At 49.1% G+C, this 13,141-nt stretch overlaps 1 protein-coding gene across 1 annotated transcript in view; it reads right to left on the bottom strand.

Annotated features, from left to right (window-relative positions):
- Positions 1-960: 960 nt before the first annotated feature.
- Positions 961-13,141, bottom strand: part of SARS2 (seryl-tRNA synthetase 2, mitochondrial) — a 33,531-nt gene continuing 21,350 nt past the window's right edge. Inside the window, exons 11-16 of the mRNA XM_083455506.1 lie at positions 8,224-8,311; positions 7,099-7,211; positions 5,241-5,334; positions 4,009-4,101; positions 3,788-3,853; positions 961-1,572 (exon numbers count right to left, since the gene is read on the bottom strand). Coding sequence (XP_083311632.1) covers positions 1,456-1,572; positions 3,788-3,853; positions 4,009-4,101; positions 5,241-5,334; positions 7,099-7,211; positions 8,224-8,311 — 571 coding nt within the window. The 3' untranslated portion in view covers positions 961-1,455. The remainder of the gene's footprint in view (positions 1,573-3,787; positions 3,854-4,008; positions 4,102-5,240; positions 5,335-7,098; positions 7,212-8,223; positions 8,312-13,141) is intronic.

Raw genomic sequence — 13,141 nt, 5'->3', positions numbered from 1 at the left:
AAGGGAAGTTTCCTTCTGGTTCCATGCTTCTCTCTCTAGCTGGGATAGCTCAGTTGGCAGAGCAAGAGGCTCTTAATCTCGGGGTTGTGAGTTCGAGTCCCACACTGGGTCAAAAGATTCCTGCATTGCTGGGGGTTGGGCTAGATGACCCTTGGGATCCCTTCCAGTTCTAGGATTCGATGATATTTCAAAATCTTGGCTGGGAATTTCAAGAGGTGAAGGCTGTACAGGAGCCACCTTTGAACTACAGTGGTACCTCGGGTTAAGAACTTAATTCATTCTGGAGGTCCGTTCTTAACCTGAAACTGTTCTTAACCTGAAGCACCACTTTAGCTAACAGGGTCTCCTGCTGCTGCCGCGCGATTTCTGTTCTCATCCTGAAGCAAAGTTCTTAACCTGAAGCACTATTTCTGGGTTAGCGGAGTCTGTAATCTGAAGCGTCTGTAACCCGGGGTACCACTGTATCTGGAGCAACTTTGGGGGAAATAGAAGCAGGGTGGCTTATGGCTTGGGAGCTGCTGGGTAAACCCCTGTGTTGTCCACAGCCCGGCCTCCCACAATACCCCAGGGGTAAAGGGACCCCAGACTGTTTAATCCAGTCGCGAATGACTCTGGGGTTGTGGCGCTCATCTCGCTTTATTGGCCAAGGGAGCCGGCGTACAGCTTGCGGGTTGTGTGGCCAGCATGACTAAGCCGCTTCTGGCAAACCAGAGCAGCGCACGGAAACGCCGTTTACCTTCCCGCCGGAGCAGTACCTATTTATCTACTTGCACTTTGACGTGCTTTTGAACTGCTAAGTTGGCAGGAGCAGGGACCGAGCAACGGGAGCTCACCCTGTCGCGGGGATTCAAACCGCCGACCTTCTGATCGGCAAGTCCTAGGCTCTGTGGTTTAGACCACAGCGCCACCTGAGTCCCAGGGGACGCAGCATGCAAAAACCATCACTGCTAGAAGCCAACAGACGTTTTCATTAGCGATTTTTATTGGGCGAATGTCTTCTCTGCTCCGTTGACGGTTCTGATCACTGTACCCCGCTTCCCCACCAACGAAAGACAATAGAGGTTAAGACAAGAGAGGAAGCCGCTAACTGGCTGATGGGAAAATGGCAGGAACCCCAGGGAAGGGCAAAAGGGATCCCCATCTCAAGTCATATGTTGGGACGTCATCCCAGCCAGCCTTTTCTGGAAGCGCTCTGAGTCCACGAAAATCACCTTGGGAAGGACGACTCATATTCCCTTCTACCCTGAAGAGGTGAGCTCTGTATCTCCACAGTGCCCAATTGGGGGTAAAGGTCACCTCGCTGGCATTTCAGGTCTCCCCCCCCAATCCAAAGTCACGCACCCCACCCACAAGGCAGCGTCACTATTCAAGCGCTCATCCTTCCTTCCTCTCCTGGGTCTCTGGACTTCTTGATCCTCTCCGATTTTCCAAGGCACCCCAGGATTTGGGGGGTGTTCAGTGTCTTTTGGGCTGGTTTGGGCCGATGTATTTCAACGGAGTGTAGCTGGGCTTGCTGATGATCTCTGTGCCCATCAGTGGCTGGAGGACGTCTGGTACCCGAACGCTGCCATCCTACAGAGGAGGGACATAGTAATAATAATAATAATAATAATTTATTATTCGTATCCCGCCCATCTGACTGGATTTCCCCAGCCACTCTGGGCGGGTTCCATAGAAACAAAAAATACAGTAAAATATCACCGATTAAAAACTTCCCTGAACAGGGCTGCCTTAAGATGTCTTCTGAATGTCAGGTAGTTATTTATCGCTTTGACATCTGATGGGAGGGCGTTCCACAGGGCGGGCGCCACTACCGAGAAGGCCCTCTGCCTGGTTCCCTGTAGCTTTGCTTCTCGCAATGAGGGAACTGCCAGAAGGCCCTCGGCGCTGGACCTCAGTGTCTGGGCAGAACGATGGGGGTGGAGACGCTCCTTCACGTATACTGGGCCGAAGCCGTTTAGGGCTTTAAAGGTCAGCACCAGCACTTTGAATTGTGCTCGGAAACGTACTGGCAAGGAGGGGGTTTGAGGACCCTGTGCCGGCCACCTTCTGCCCTCTGCGCAACATTCTGCGAATGGTTATTCTGTGAACCGCCCTGAGACCTCCGGGTATAGGGCGGTCTATAAATTCAATAAATAACAAGAATACAGCGGACACTCGGGTTGCAAATGTGATCTGTGTGGGATGCATGTTCGCAACCCACAGTGGGTTGCGATTTGGTGTTTCTGCGCATGAGCAAAGCGTGGTTTAGCGCTTCTGCGCATGCGCGACTGCTGAAACCAGGAGGTAACCCGTTCCAGTACTTCTGAGTTTCAGCAGTCCGTAAACAGAAAAAATGCAACCTGAAGTGTCTATAATCTGAGGTATGACTATAACAACACAGAATCAAACGGATGAAATTTAAAGACTATTTAGCTAAATATGTTAAGATAACTTAATAAGAAAAGCTTGCACATATTAGATAGGCTTAGGATTTAAATATTTAAGGATAGGAATTAAGATGATTAAAGCTAAATTAGAAAGAAAGTAAGATGTCAAGTGATCAAGTTAATTTTTTTGAGAAAACTGACTTTGAAAAGCTGTTAAAATGATATACAGTAGTGCCCCGCAAGACGAATGCCTCGCAAGACGGAAAACCCGCTAGACGAAGAGACTCGCGGAACGGATTCTTTTCGTCTTGCGAGGCACCACTGTAGAATGAAATTCAATCATGAGGATTTGAGGAAGTCACTCAACAATGTGATTAAGATTGGTTTAATTACAACTAGGCTGTCTGTTTGTTTGTTTTAAATTTTTTTGGAAAATTAATTTTTAAAAAATGGGGGGGGGGGCACAGCGTCATACCCACACCAAACTTGTTTCTAACAGGGTGCGCCCAAAAATCCCCATCAGCCCTGGAGTGGATGGAAGCTACAGACCTCTTGGAACAATCCACAGAAGCAAACTCCTAGGGGCTGAGGCTCCCCTGGCCCCTGCAATAAAATATTTGAGTGGCTGGGGAAACCCAGCCAGATGAGTGGGTCATAAATAACAGATGATGATGATGATAATGATGAATCATAGAATCCTAGAGTTGGAAGAGACCACAAGGGCCATTGAGTCCAACCCCCTGCCAAGCAGGAAACACCATCAGAGCACTCCTGACATATGGTTGTCAAGCCTCTGCTTAAAGACCTCCAAAGAAGGAGACTCCACCACACTCCTTGGCAGCAAATTCCACTGTCAAACAGCTCTTACTGTCAGGAAGTTCTTCCTGATGTTTAGGTGGAATCTTCTTTCTTGGAGTTTGGATCCATTGCTCCGTGTCCGCTTCTCTGGAGCAGCAGAAAACAACCTTTCTCCCTCCTCTATATGACATCCTTTTATATATTTGAACATGGCTATCATATCACCCCTTAACCTCCTCTTCTCCAGGCGAAACATGCCCAGCTCCCTTAGCCGTTCCTCATAAGGCATCATTTCCAGGCCTTTGACCATTTTGGTTGCCCTCCTCTGGACATGTTCCAGTTTGTCAGTGTCCTTCTTGAACTGTGGTGCCCAGAACTGGACACAGTACTCCAGGTGAGGTCTGACCAGAGCAGAATACAGTGGCACTATTACTTCCCTTGATCTAGATGCTATACTCCTATTGATGCAGCCCAGAATTGCATTGGCTTTTTTAGCTGCCGCGTCACACTGTTGGCTCATGTCAAGTTTGTGGTCAACCAAGACTCCTAGATCCTTTTCACATGTACTGCTCTCAAGCCACATGTACTGCTCTCAAGCCATGATTATGCCAGCAACGAACCTTCAGCTGGTTGGATTCCAGGAGGGCAATGAGCATCCGGGGAACAGCGCAGGCTGTGCCGTTGACCTGCAAAGAATAGACAGCTGTGCTGAGACGCTGGAGGCCCCCAGTGTGGCATCAGGTTGAGGAGCAAAAAAAAAAGCACAGGTTATCGACACCTGGTGTCTCCTTCTCCCCACCCATCCCTGTATCTCAGGCCACAGGCCCGAGGCCCAGCTTACTGTGTGCGCATAAGACAGGCGGCCTTCCTGGTTGTAGTACATGATGTTCAGCCGGCGGCTCTGATAGTCTGTGCAGTTGGAGGCGCTGGAGATCTAGCAGGGGAAACGAAGGGCAGACACATAACTGGCCAAGGCAGAAGTTGTGTTGGGGGCCCTTGGAGGCAGGTCTCAGAAATGATTGTAATAATAATAATAATAATAATAATAATAATAATTTATTATTTGTACCCCGCCCATCTGGCTGGGTTTCCCCAACCACTCTGGGCGGCTTCCAACAAAGATGAAAAATACACTAAAATGTCACATATTAAAAACTTCCCTGAACACGAGAGTCAGATTTTGTCATCATCAAATGATAAACAATGAATTGAAAAGGAGGTTCAAAATAACTTTTATAAAAAACAACAACCCAGAAGCCTTTCTTTTGGCAATTATAGGGCCAGAATTACCTAAGTTGTATAGAAATTCATTTATGTATGCTACTACAGCAGCAAGGGCTTGCGGTCGGCGGTTCGAATCCCCACGACGGGGTGAGCTCCCATTGCTTGGTCCCTGCCCCTGCCAACCTAGCAGTTCGAAAGCACGTCAAAGTTCAAGTAGATAAATAGGTACCACTCCGGCGGGAAGGTAAACGGCGTTTCTGTGCACTGCTCTGGTTCGCCAGAAGCGGCTTAGTCATGCTGGCCACATGTCCCGGAAGCTGTACACCGGCTCCCTCGGCCAGTAAAGCGAGATGAGCGCCGCAACCCCAGAGTCGGCCATGACTGGACCTAATGGTCAGGGGTCCCTTTACCTTTACCCCTTGGGTATTGTGGGAAGCTGGGCTGTAGACAGTCCAGCAGTTTTCCCAGCAGCTCCCACGCCATAAGCCGCCCTGCTTCTATTTCCCCCAAAGTTGCTCCAGATACAGTGGTACCTCGGGTTGCATACGCTTCAGGTTACAGACTCCGCTAACCCAGAAATAGTACCTCGGGTTAAGGCCCCACCACCCTCAGAATTAAAGGAGGAGAGTTTCGCAGGAGAGGGAGGGAGGGGAAGGCTCTAGACTGTGAAGACAACACTAAGCTAGACGGATCCACAGCCCGATTTTCTACATTCCTGTGTTCTTCTTATCCTTCTGCGTCGCTTCTCTGCACAACAAGATTGAGAAGGATCTATCGGACTCTCCCCAGGGCTTCTTCCACCTTGGGGTTGGGTTGGCCCTTGGGCGAGTGGACTCTTCTCCCACTCACCTCTCCATACTTGTCCCGGCCGGGCATCCAGGCCTCAATGTCGAATTTCCTGTATGCAGGGAGGCCCAGTTCCTGTGTGGGCATATCTAGGACCCTATCGGTAAAGAGAAATCGGGATCAGATGCGTAATGGCGGCCATGAAAGTTGGGAACAACCTGATTGGCCTTCTCTACCCAGGTCTTGCTGCCTGAGAATTGCTAAGTAAATAAGTGAGATTATCTTTTTTGGCCTTATTTCGTAGAACGCTGTAATGGTTCTAGGGGTTGCTCATGTGTAAGCTTGTCCTAACGTCTGGCTGGGTTGCCTGAGTGAACCTTTCCTGTCCGAGCAGCCACTCGCCCGTGACCGTCTCAATCGCTGGCAGAATCCGTCAGTGGGCGTTTCTTAAACTTCTTCCAGCAAAGAAGTTCTTTGACGCCCAGTCTCCGCCTACTCTCCCTGCGCAGAAGCATTCTGCGCAAGGAGGGCGTGGGCAGCGGAGGACCCCTTCTCTCCCCGCTGGTCCCCGGCAAGGAGTCATGGGATGGCCTCGCCGATTCCCCCATCTCCCCCCCCCTTCTCCACTGGAGCTACGCTGATTCTCTCCCCCAGAAGATGGGCTGCCCCTCCCACTCCCGGGACGCTCTCTGGGATCCCTTCGGAGCTTGCTCTCTCCCTCGGACACTGATGGCAGTTCCCTGACAAACGCATACACCCCTGGACTGAAAACAAGAAAGCGAGCAAACCCTCAAAGCCATTTACAAAAGATAAAACAGCAAACTCAAGAAAAAGTTGCAATAGTTTAAAGCACACAAAAGTTAAAATACAGAAACAGATCACCGTATTTTTCGCTCTATAAGGCGCACCAGACCACAAGACGCACCTAGTTTTTGGAGGAGGAAAACAAGAAAAAAAATATTCTGAATCTCAGAAGCCAGAACAGCAAGAGGGATCGCTGTGCAGCGAAAGCAGCAATCCCTCTCGCTGTTCTGGCTTCTGGGATAGCTGCGCAGCCTGCATTCGCTCCATAAGACGCACACACATTTCCCCTTACTTTTTAGGAGGGGAAAAGTGAGTCTTATAGAGCAAAATATACGGTAAAATGACCTCAGCTTTCTAAGAATCTTGTAGGTAAACTGTATTGAACTGTTAAGGGCTTTATGTGCTAATAGTAACACCTTGAATTGGGCCTGGCAAATGAGCAGCCAGCACAGGTCTCTAAGCACAGGTGTGATAGGCTGGCGAGTTCTCGCTCCTGTCAGCAATTGTGCTGCAGCATTCTGATGTTCCCTGGACGTTGCTTTGCTTTGTTAGTACTGTATTTTAAACATGCCTAAGTATACCTTCCAGGGACCTGGGTGGCGCTGTGGGTAAAAGCCTCAGCGCCTAGGACTTGCCGATCGAAAGGTCGGCGGTTCGAATCCCCGCGGCAGGGTGAGCTCCCATTGTTCGGTCCCAGCGCCTGCCAACCTAGCAGTTCGAAAGCACTCCCGGGTGCAAGTAGATAAATAGGGACCGCTTACTAGCGGGAAGGTAAACGGCGTTCCGTGTGCGGCTCTGGCTCGCCAGAGCAGCGATGTTACGCTGGCCCCATGACCCGGAAGTGTCTTCGGACAGCGCTGGCCCCCGGCCTCTTGAGTGAGATGGGCGCACAACCCTAGAGTCTGTCAAGACTGGCCCGTACGGGCAGGGGTACCTTTACCTTTACCTTTTTAAGTATACCTTCTAAGGTGGGTACGGGATGCAACCAGACATGTCTCTGCTGGCTGGCCTAGCAGCCCTCCTTCCCCCTCAACGATCACCCACCCACGTCCCCAGCAGCCAACGGCCAGTGGGGGTCCCTCAGCTGCCCCCCCCCCACTCTTGCGCGACTCCCTACTTGTAGTGCAGTCCCAGCTCAGAGAAGATCTCTTTCTGCAGGGCCAGGAATTCGTCCAGCAAAGCCTCGCTTTCGGACCCAGTCTCGTTGGCAGCGACCCCAAACATTTCAACCTGGGTTGCGGAGAGAGAGTGTGTGATTATAGAGATGTCCCTTTTGTGGAGAGGCACGTAGTGAGACCATTGATCCCCTGCTGGTGAGGCTCGCTGACCTCCCGGAAAAGCAAAAATCCGACCTTTTCCTGTTAGGCAAAGATCATAAGACGACCCGGATGGTCGCCAGATTCTGTGTACAGATCTGTAGGCGCAGACCATCTCCTAATAATAATAATAATAATATAATTATTATTATTTATACCCCGCCCATCTGCCTGGGTTTCCCCAGCCACTCTGGGCTGCTTCCAACCGAATATTAAAAACACAATACAGCTTTAAACATTAAAAACTTCACTGTACAGAGCTGCCTTCAGATATCTTTTAAAAGCCAGATAGGTTGTCTTACAACAGTAACCCAGCTATTGTCCATGATGGGTGGTTCTGATTGGGACTGGGAAGGCAGAAGACAGGGAGCCCAACGTTAGGTGGAGCCAGAGAGACAATGGCAGGTGGAACCCTGGTCTAAGAGGAGGGTCTGAAGGCACCTGGGACCCCCAGCTTGCTGAGGCCCGGGTCAGTGTCATAATAATAATAATAATAATTATTATTAATAATAATAATAATAATAATAATTTATACCCCGCCTATCTGGCTAAGTCTCCCCAGCCACTCTGGGTGGCTTCCAATCGAGTGTTAAAAACAATACAGCATTAAATATTAAAAACTTCCCTAAACAGGGCTTCCTTCAGATGTCTTTTGAAAATAGGATAGCTGCTTATTTCCTTGACATCTGAAGGGAGGGCGTTCCCCAGGGCGGGCGCCACCACCGAGAAGGCCCTCTGCCTGCTTCCCTGTAACCTCACTTCTCGCAGGGAGGGACCCGCCAAAAGGCCCTCGGAGCTGGACCTCAGGCCAAACGAAGGGGGTGGAGATGCTCCTTCAGGTATACAGGACCGAGGCCTGTGCGGCAGACCTTGTCCCTTCTCCCCACCTCCAACGGCGCCACACCTTGAGCGCACGTCTTCCTCACCTTGGTGAACTGGTGAACACGATACAGCCCCCACGACTCATGGCGAGTTTCTGTTTCCGCCCTGTAGCAGGTGCTGACACACACTGTCCTGGCCAAGGCGGAAGAAGAGACAGAAGGGCTGGTGAGGTCAGTGGTCAAGAGGAATCGGGCAGAGGAGGGCAGAGGGGTCTGTGGGTGGGTGCACATCGCAATTCCACGGGAGGGCAGAAAACCTTACAAGGATGGAACGAATAGTTGGCTCCCTAATGGGGGGGGGGCGCGAACCCCTCAACTTTCTTTTAAATGATTCAGATTGTTGTAGTGATCAGGTGGGATTGCTATGAGGAATTATAACAAATGTAGAGTAAGCCTTCTGTGTCAGCAATGAAAGAATCATAGAATCATAGAATCATAGAATCATAGAGTTGGAAGAGACCACAAGGGCCATCGAGTCCAACCCCCTGCCAAGCAGGAAACACCATCAGAGCACTCCTGACATATGGTTGTCAAGCCTCTGCTTAAAGACCTCCAAAGAAGGAGACTCCACCACACTCCTTGGCAGCAAATTCCACTGTCGAACAGCTCTTACTGTCAGGAAGTTCTTCCTAATGTTTAGGTGGAATCCTCTTTCTTGTAGTTTGCATCCATTGCTCCGTGTCCGCTTCTCTGGAGCAGCAGAAAACAACCTTTCTCCCTCCTCTATGTGACATCCTTTTATATATTTGAACATGGCTATCATATCCCCCCTTAACCTCCTCTTCTCCAGGCTAAACATGCCCAGCTCCCTTAGCCGTTCCTCATAAGGCATCGTTTCCAGGCCTTTGACCATTTTGGTTGCCCTCCTCTGGACACGTTCCAGTTTGTCAGTGTCCTTCTTGAACTGTGGTGCCCAGAACTGGACACAGTACTCCAGGTGAGGTCTGACCAGAGCAGAATACAGTGGCACTATAACTTCCCTTGATCTAGATGCTATACTCCTATTGATGCAGCCCAGAATTGCATTGGCTTTTTTAGCTGCCGCGTCACACTGTTGGCTCATGTTAAGTTTGTGGTCAACCAAGACTCCTAGATCCTTTTCACATGTACTGCTCTCAAGCCAGGTGTCACCCATCTTGTATTTGTGCCTCTCATTTTTTTTGCCCAAGTGCAATACTTTACATTTCTCCCTGTTAAAATTCATCTTGTTTGTTTTGGCCCAGTTCTCTAATCTGTCAAGGTCTTTTTGAAGTGTGATCCTGTCCTCTGGGGTGTTAGCCACCCCTCCCAGTTTGGTGTCATCTGCAAATTTGATCAGGATGCCCTTGAGTCCATCATCCAAGTCGTTGATAAAGATGTTGAATAAGACCGGGCCCAAGACAGAACCCTGTGGCACCCCACTAGTCACTCTTCTCCAGGATGAAGAGGAACCATTGATGAGCACCCTTTGGGTCCGGTCAGTCAGCCAGTTACAAATCCACTGAGTGGTAGCATAGTCAAGACCGCATTTTACCAGCTTCTTTACAAGAATATCATGGGGCACCTTGTCAAATGCCTTGCTGAAATCAAGGTAGGCTACATCCACTGCGTTCCCTTCATCTACCAGGCTTGTAATTCTGTCAAAAAACGAGATCAGGTTAGTCTGACATGACTTATTTTTCAGAAATCCATGCTGACTATTGGTGATCACATCATTCCTTTCTAGGTGCTCACAGATTGTTTGCTTGATGATCTGCTCCAGAATCTTCCCTGGTATTGATGTCAGACTGACTGGGCGGTAATTATTTGGGTCCTCTCTTTTCCCCTTTTTGAAAATAGGGACAACATTTGCCCTCCTCCAGTCTGCTGGGACTTCGCCTGTTCTCCAGGAATTCTCAAAGATGATTGCCAGTGGTTCTGAGATCACATCTGCCAGTTCTTTTAATACTCTTGGATGCAGTTCATCTGGCCCTGGAGACTTGAATACATCTAAACTAGCCAAGTATTCTTGTACTATCTCCTTAGTTATTCTGGGCTGTGTTTTCTCTACTGAATCATTTGCTCCAAATTCTTCAGGTCGGGCATTGTTTTCTTTATCGGAGAAGACTGAGGCAAAGAAGGCATTGAGGAGTTCAGCCCTTTCTGTGTCCCCTGTTTGCATTTCACCATCTTCTCCTCTGAGTGACCCCACTGTTTCTTTGTTCTTCCTTTTGCTACGAACATACCCATAAAAGCCTTTTTTGTTGCTTTTAACCTCTCTAGCAAGCCTGAGTTCATTCTGTGCTTTAGCTTTTCTGACTTTGTGTCTACACATGCTGGCTATTTGTTTGAATTCCTCTTTGGTGGTTTCCCCCCTTTTCCATTTTTTGTACACATCCTTTTTTAATCTTAACTCAGTTAAAAGTTCTTTAGATAGCCACCCTGGCTTCTTTAGGCACCTTCCATGTTTCCGTCTCATTGGTATTGCCTGAAGTTGTGCTTTTACTATCTCCCTCTTAACAAACTCCCAGCCATCACAAACTCCCTTTCCTTTTAGCATTACTGTCCATGGGATCTCACCCAGCACTTCCCTAAGTTTTATGAAGTCGGCTTTCTTAAAGTCAAGTAATTGAGTCCTAGTATGCTTGGCTGCTCCTTTCCGTTGTATAGTAGGTCTGCTTGCTGTTTGCTCCATTTGGTCTATGACATTTAGATGATCATCTTCATCAATTGATAGACTCCTACCTTCAGGAGCACTGTCTCCCTCCCCCACATTAGTCAGTTTAAAGCCCTCCTGATGAGGTTTCTGAGTTTTTTGGCAAAAACATTCCTCCCAACCGTTGTGAGGTGCAGCCCATCGCTTGCCAGAAGTCCATCTTCAAGAAACTGCAGTCCGTGATCTAAGAATCCAAACCGTTCCTGTTTACACCATTTGCGAAGCCAGCTGTTTACTTCCACTATTTTCCCCTCTCTCCCTGGGCCACGTCGTTCAACTGGGAGGACAGATGAGATGACGATTTGTGCATTTAATTGCTTCAATTTCCTGCCTAGAGCCTCGTAGTCTCTTTTGATCTTCTGGAGGCTATTGCTTGCAGTGTCATTGGTTCCCACATGAACCAAGAGGAAGGGGTATTTGTCAGTGGGTTTTATGATTCCTGGCAGTCGTTCAGTTACATCTTGGATCTTAGCCCCGGGGAGACAGCACACTTCCCGAGACATCTTGTCAGGCCCACAGATCACTGCTTCTGTTCCCCTCAGTAGGGAATCCCCTATCACCACTACACGCCTCCTCTTAGGTTTGGTCGGGGTTCTTCCGTGAGCGGTCCGTTCCAAGGTCGCCTGCACATTCTCTGAGGACTGACTTTGCTGTTCATCTTCATATACCTGATCGACTGTAATGAGGGAGAGATCCTCAAATGGAGTCTGCTCTTCGTCTTCCATGCTAGGGGAGAGGACCTGAAAGCGATTGTGTATTTCTAAACAATCAGAGCGAACCCTGGGCCTCCTACTTCTTTGAGTCACGTTTCTCCACATATCGGGCTCCTGTGTTGGTGAACTAGCCTCCTCCCCAGGGGAGTCTCCTGTCTCCTCCTTGGTGGAGACGGTGTGCTCTGCTGCTTCCAAGAAGAGCTCCAGCTCTCTAATTCTTTGGAGTGTAGCTACACGTTCCTCCAGTTGCTGGACTCTGTCTTTTAGGAGGGCAATCAACATGCAATTGCTGCATGTAAAGCTGCCTGCAACCTTTGGCAAGATGGCAAGCATTGAGCAGGAACTGCAGGCGACTGCAGCTGTTCCCTCCCCCTCCATCATGAGAACGTGTCGTTGGGGATGGCTACAGCGGTCCTGCATCATAAAAAGTGTGAAGACAGGACTAATAACTCCCCCCCAAAAAACCTAGGTCTCCTCCAACAGACGTTTGAGACTAGCTCCCTAAATCTAAAAGATGGATCAAACTGCGCGCGCCGCTAGGCGCGCGCCGCTGGCCTGCAAGGTCTGATAAGCTCCTCCCACAGCTAATCACCTGCCTCAACAGAAACCCTGCCCCCTCTGACCTTTGTACAGGGAGAGCAGCTAATCAGCCACAATGAATCACACTTACAAGAAAACCCTTTTGGCTCCTTCTTCAGCCGCTGGCCTGCATTGCGTTGACTGGGTTTAAACTACAGTGGTGCCTCGCAAGACGAAATTAATTCGTTCCGCGAGTCTCTTCGTCTACCGGTTTTTTCGTCTTGCGAAGCAACCCTATTAGCGGCTTAGCGGATTAGCTCTATTAGCGGCTATTAAAGGCTTAAGGGATTAGCGGATTAGCTGCTAAAAGGCTATTAGCGGTTTAGCGGCTTAGAAAAAGGGGGTGGGGAGCGGAAAAAAATCTCAAGACTCGCAAGACATTTTCGTCTTGCGAAGCAAGCCCATAGGGAAATTCGTCCTGCAAAGCGCATCGAAAAACGGAAAACCCTTTCGTCTAGCGGGTTTTCCGTCTTGGGAGGCATTTGTCTTGCGGGGCACCACTGTATTCTGATTCTTGATCAATCCACACCTCTGCATCCCTGCTCCATTTCTCTTTCTTGACAAGGCACGTACACAGCCCAGTTGCTTCGCCAGGCAGGCATCCGGGGTCATCAAAGACAGCAGGCAGTTTCTTTGATGTAGCTTTCTGATATGTTAATCTTAGGATGTTAATCTTAGGGCCACGAAACAGATCTCACCTGAAGGTGCTAATGATCCCTGTCTTCCTGGCCATCCTTCTTATCATGTATATTGCTTGGGGTTGCCAAATGCACTCCTTTGTAGTTCTGTTTTGCTTACCCCAGAAATATGTGTGCTTAATTAGTTTGGGTAGTTTAACTTTGTCCCCACGTGGGGTTTGTTGAAATGCTCAGAAGAAATCTGATTGGTTCTTACGAACTCTGTAAAAAGTTCTTTTGTGAATAAAACGACCTGGGCTGGAGGGTGGAGACCGATTATTATACGCATCCTTCCCAGAGTCTTGCTGGTTCAAGCTTCT

The sequence above is a fragment of the Podarcis tiliguerta genome (genome assembly GCF_965153285.1).
Source record: "Podarcis tiliguerta genome assembly, chromosome: 8".
Lineage (NCBI taxonomy): Eukaryota > Metazoa > Chordata > Lepidosauria > Squamata > Lacertidae > Podarcis > Podarcis tiliguerta.
Note: the sequence above shows the minus strand (reverse complement) of the source record. Positions and strands in the feature narration are given on the sequence as shown.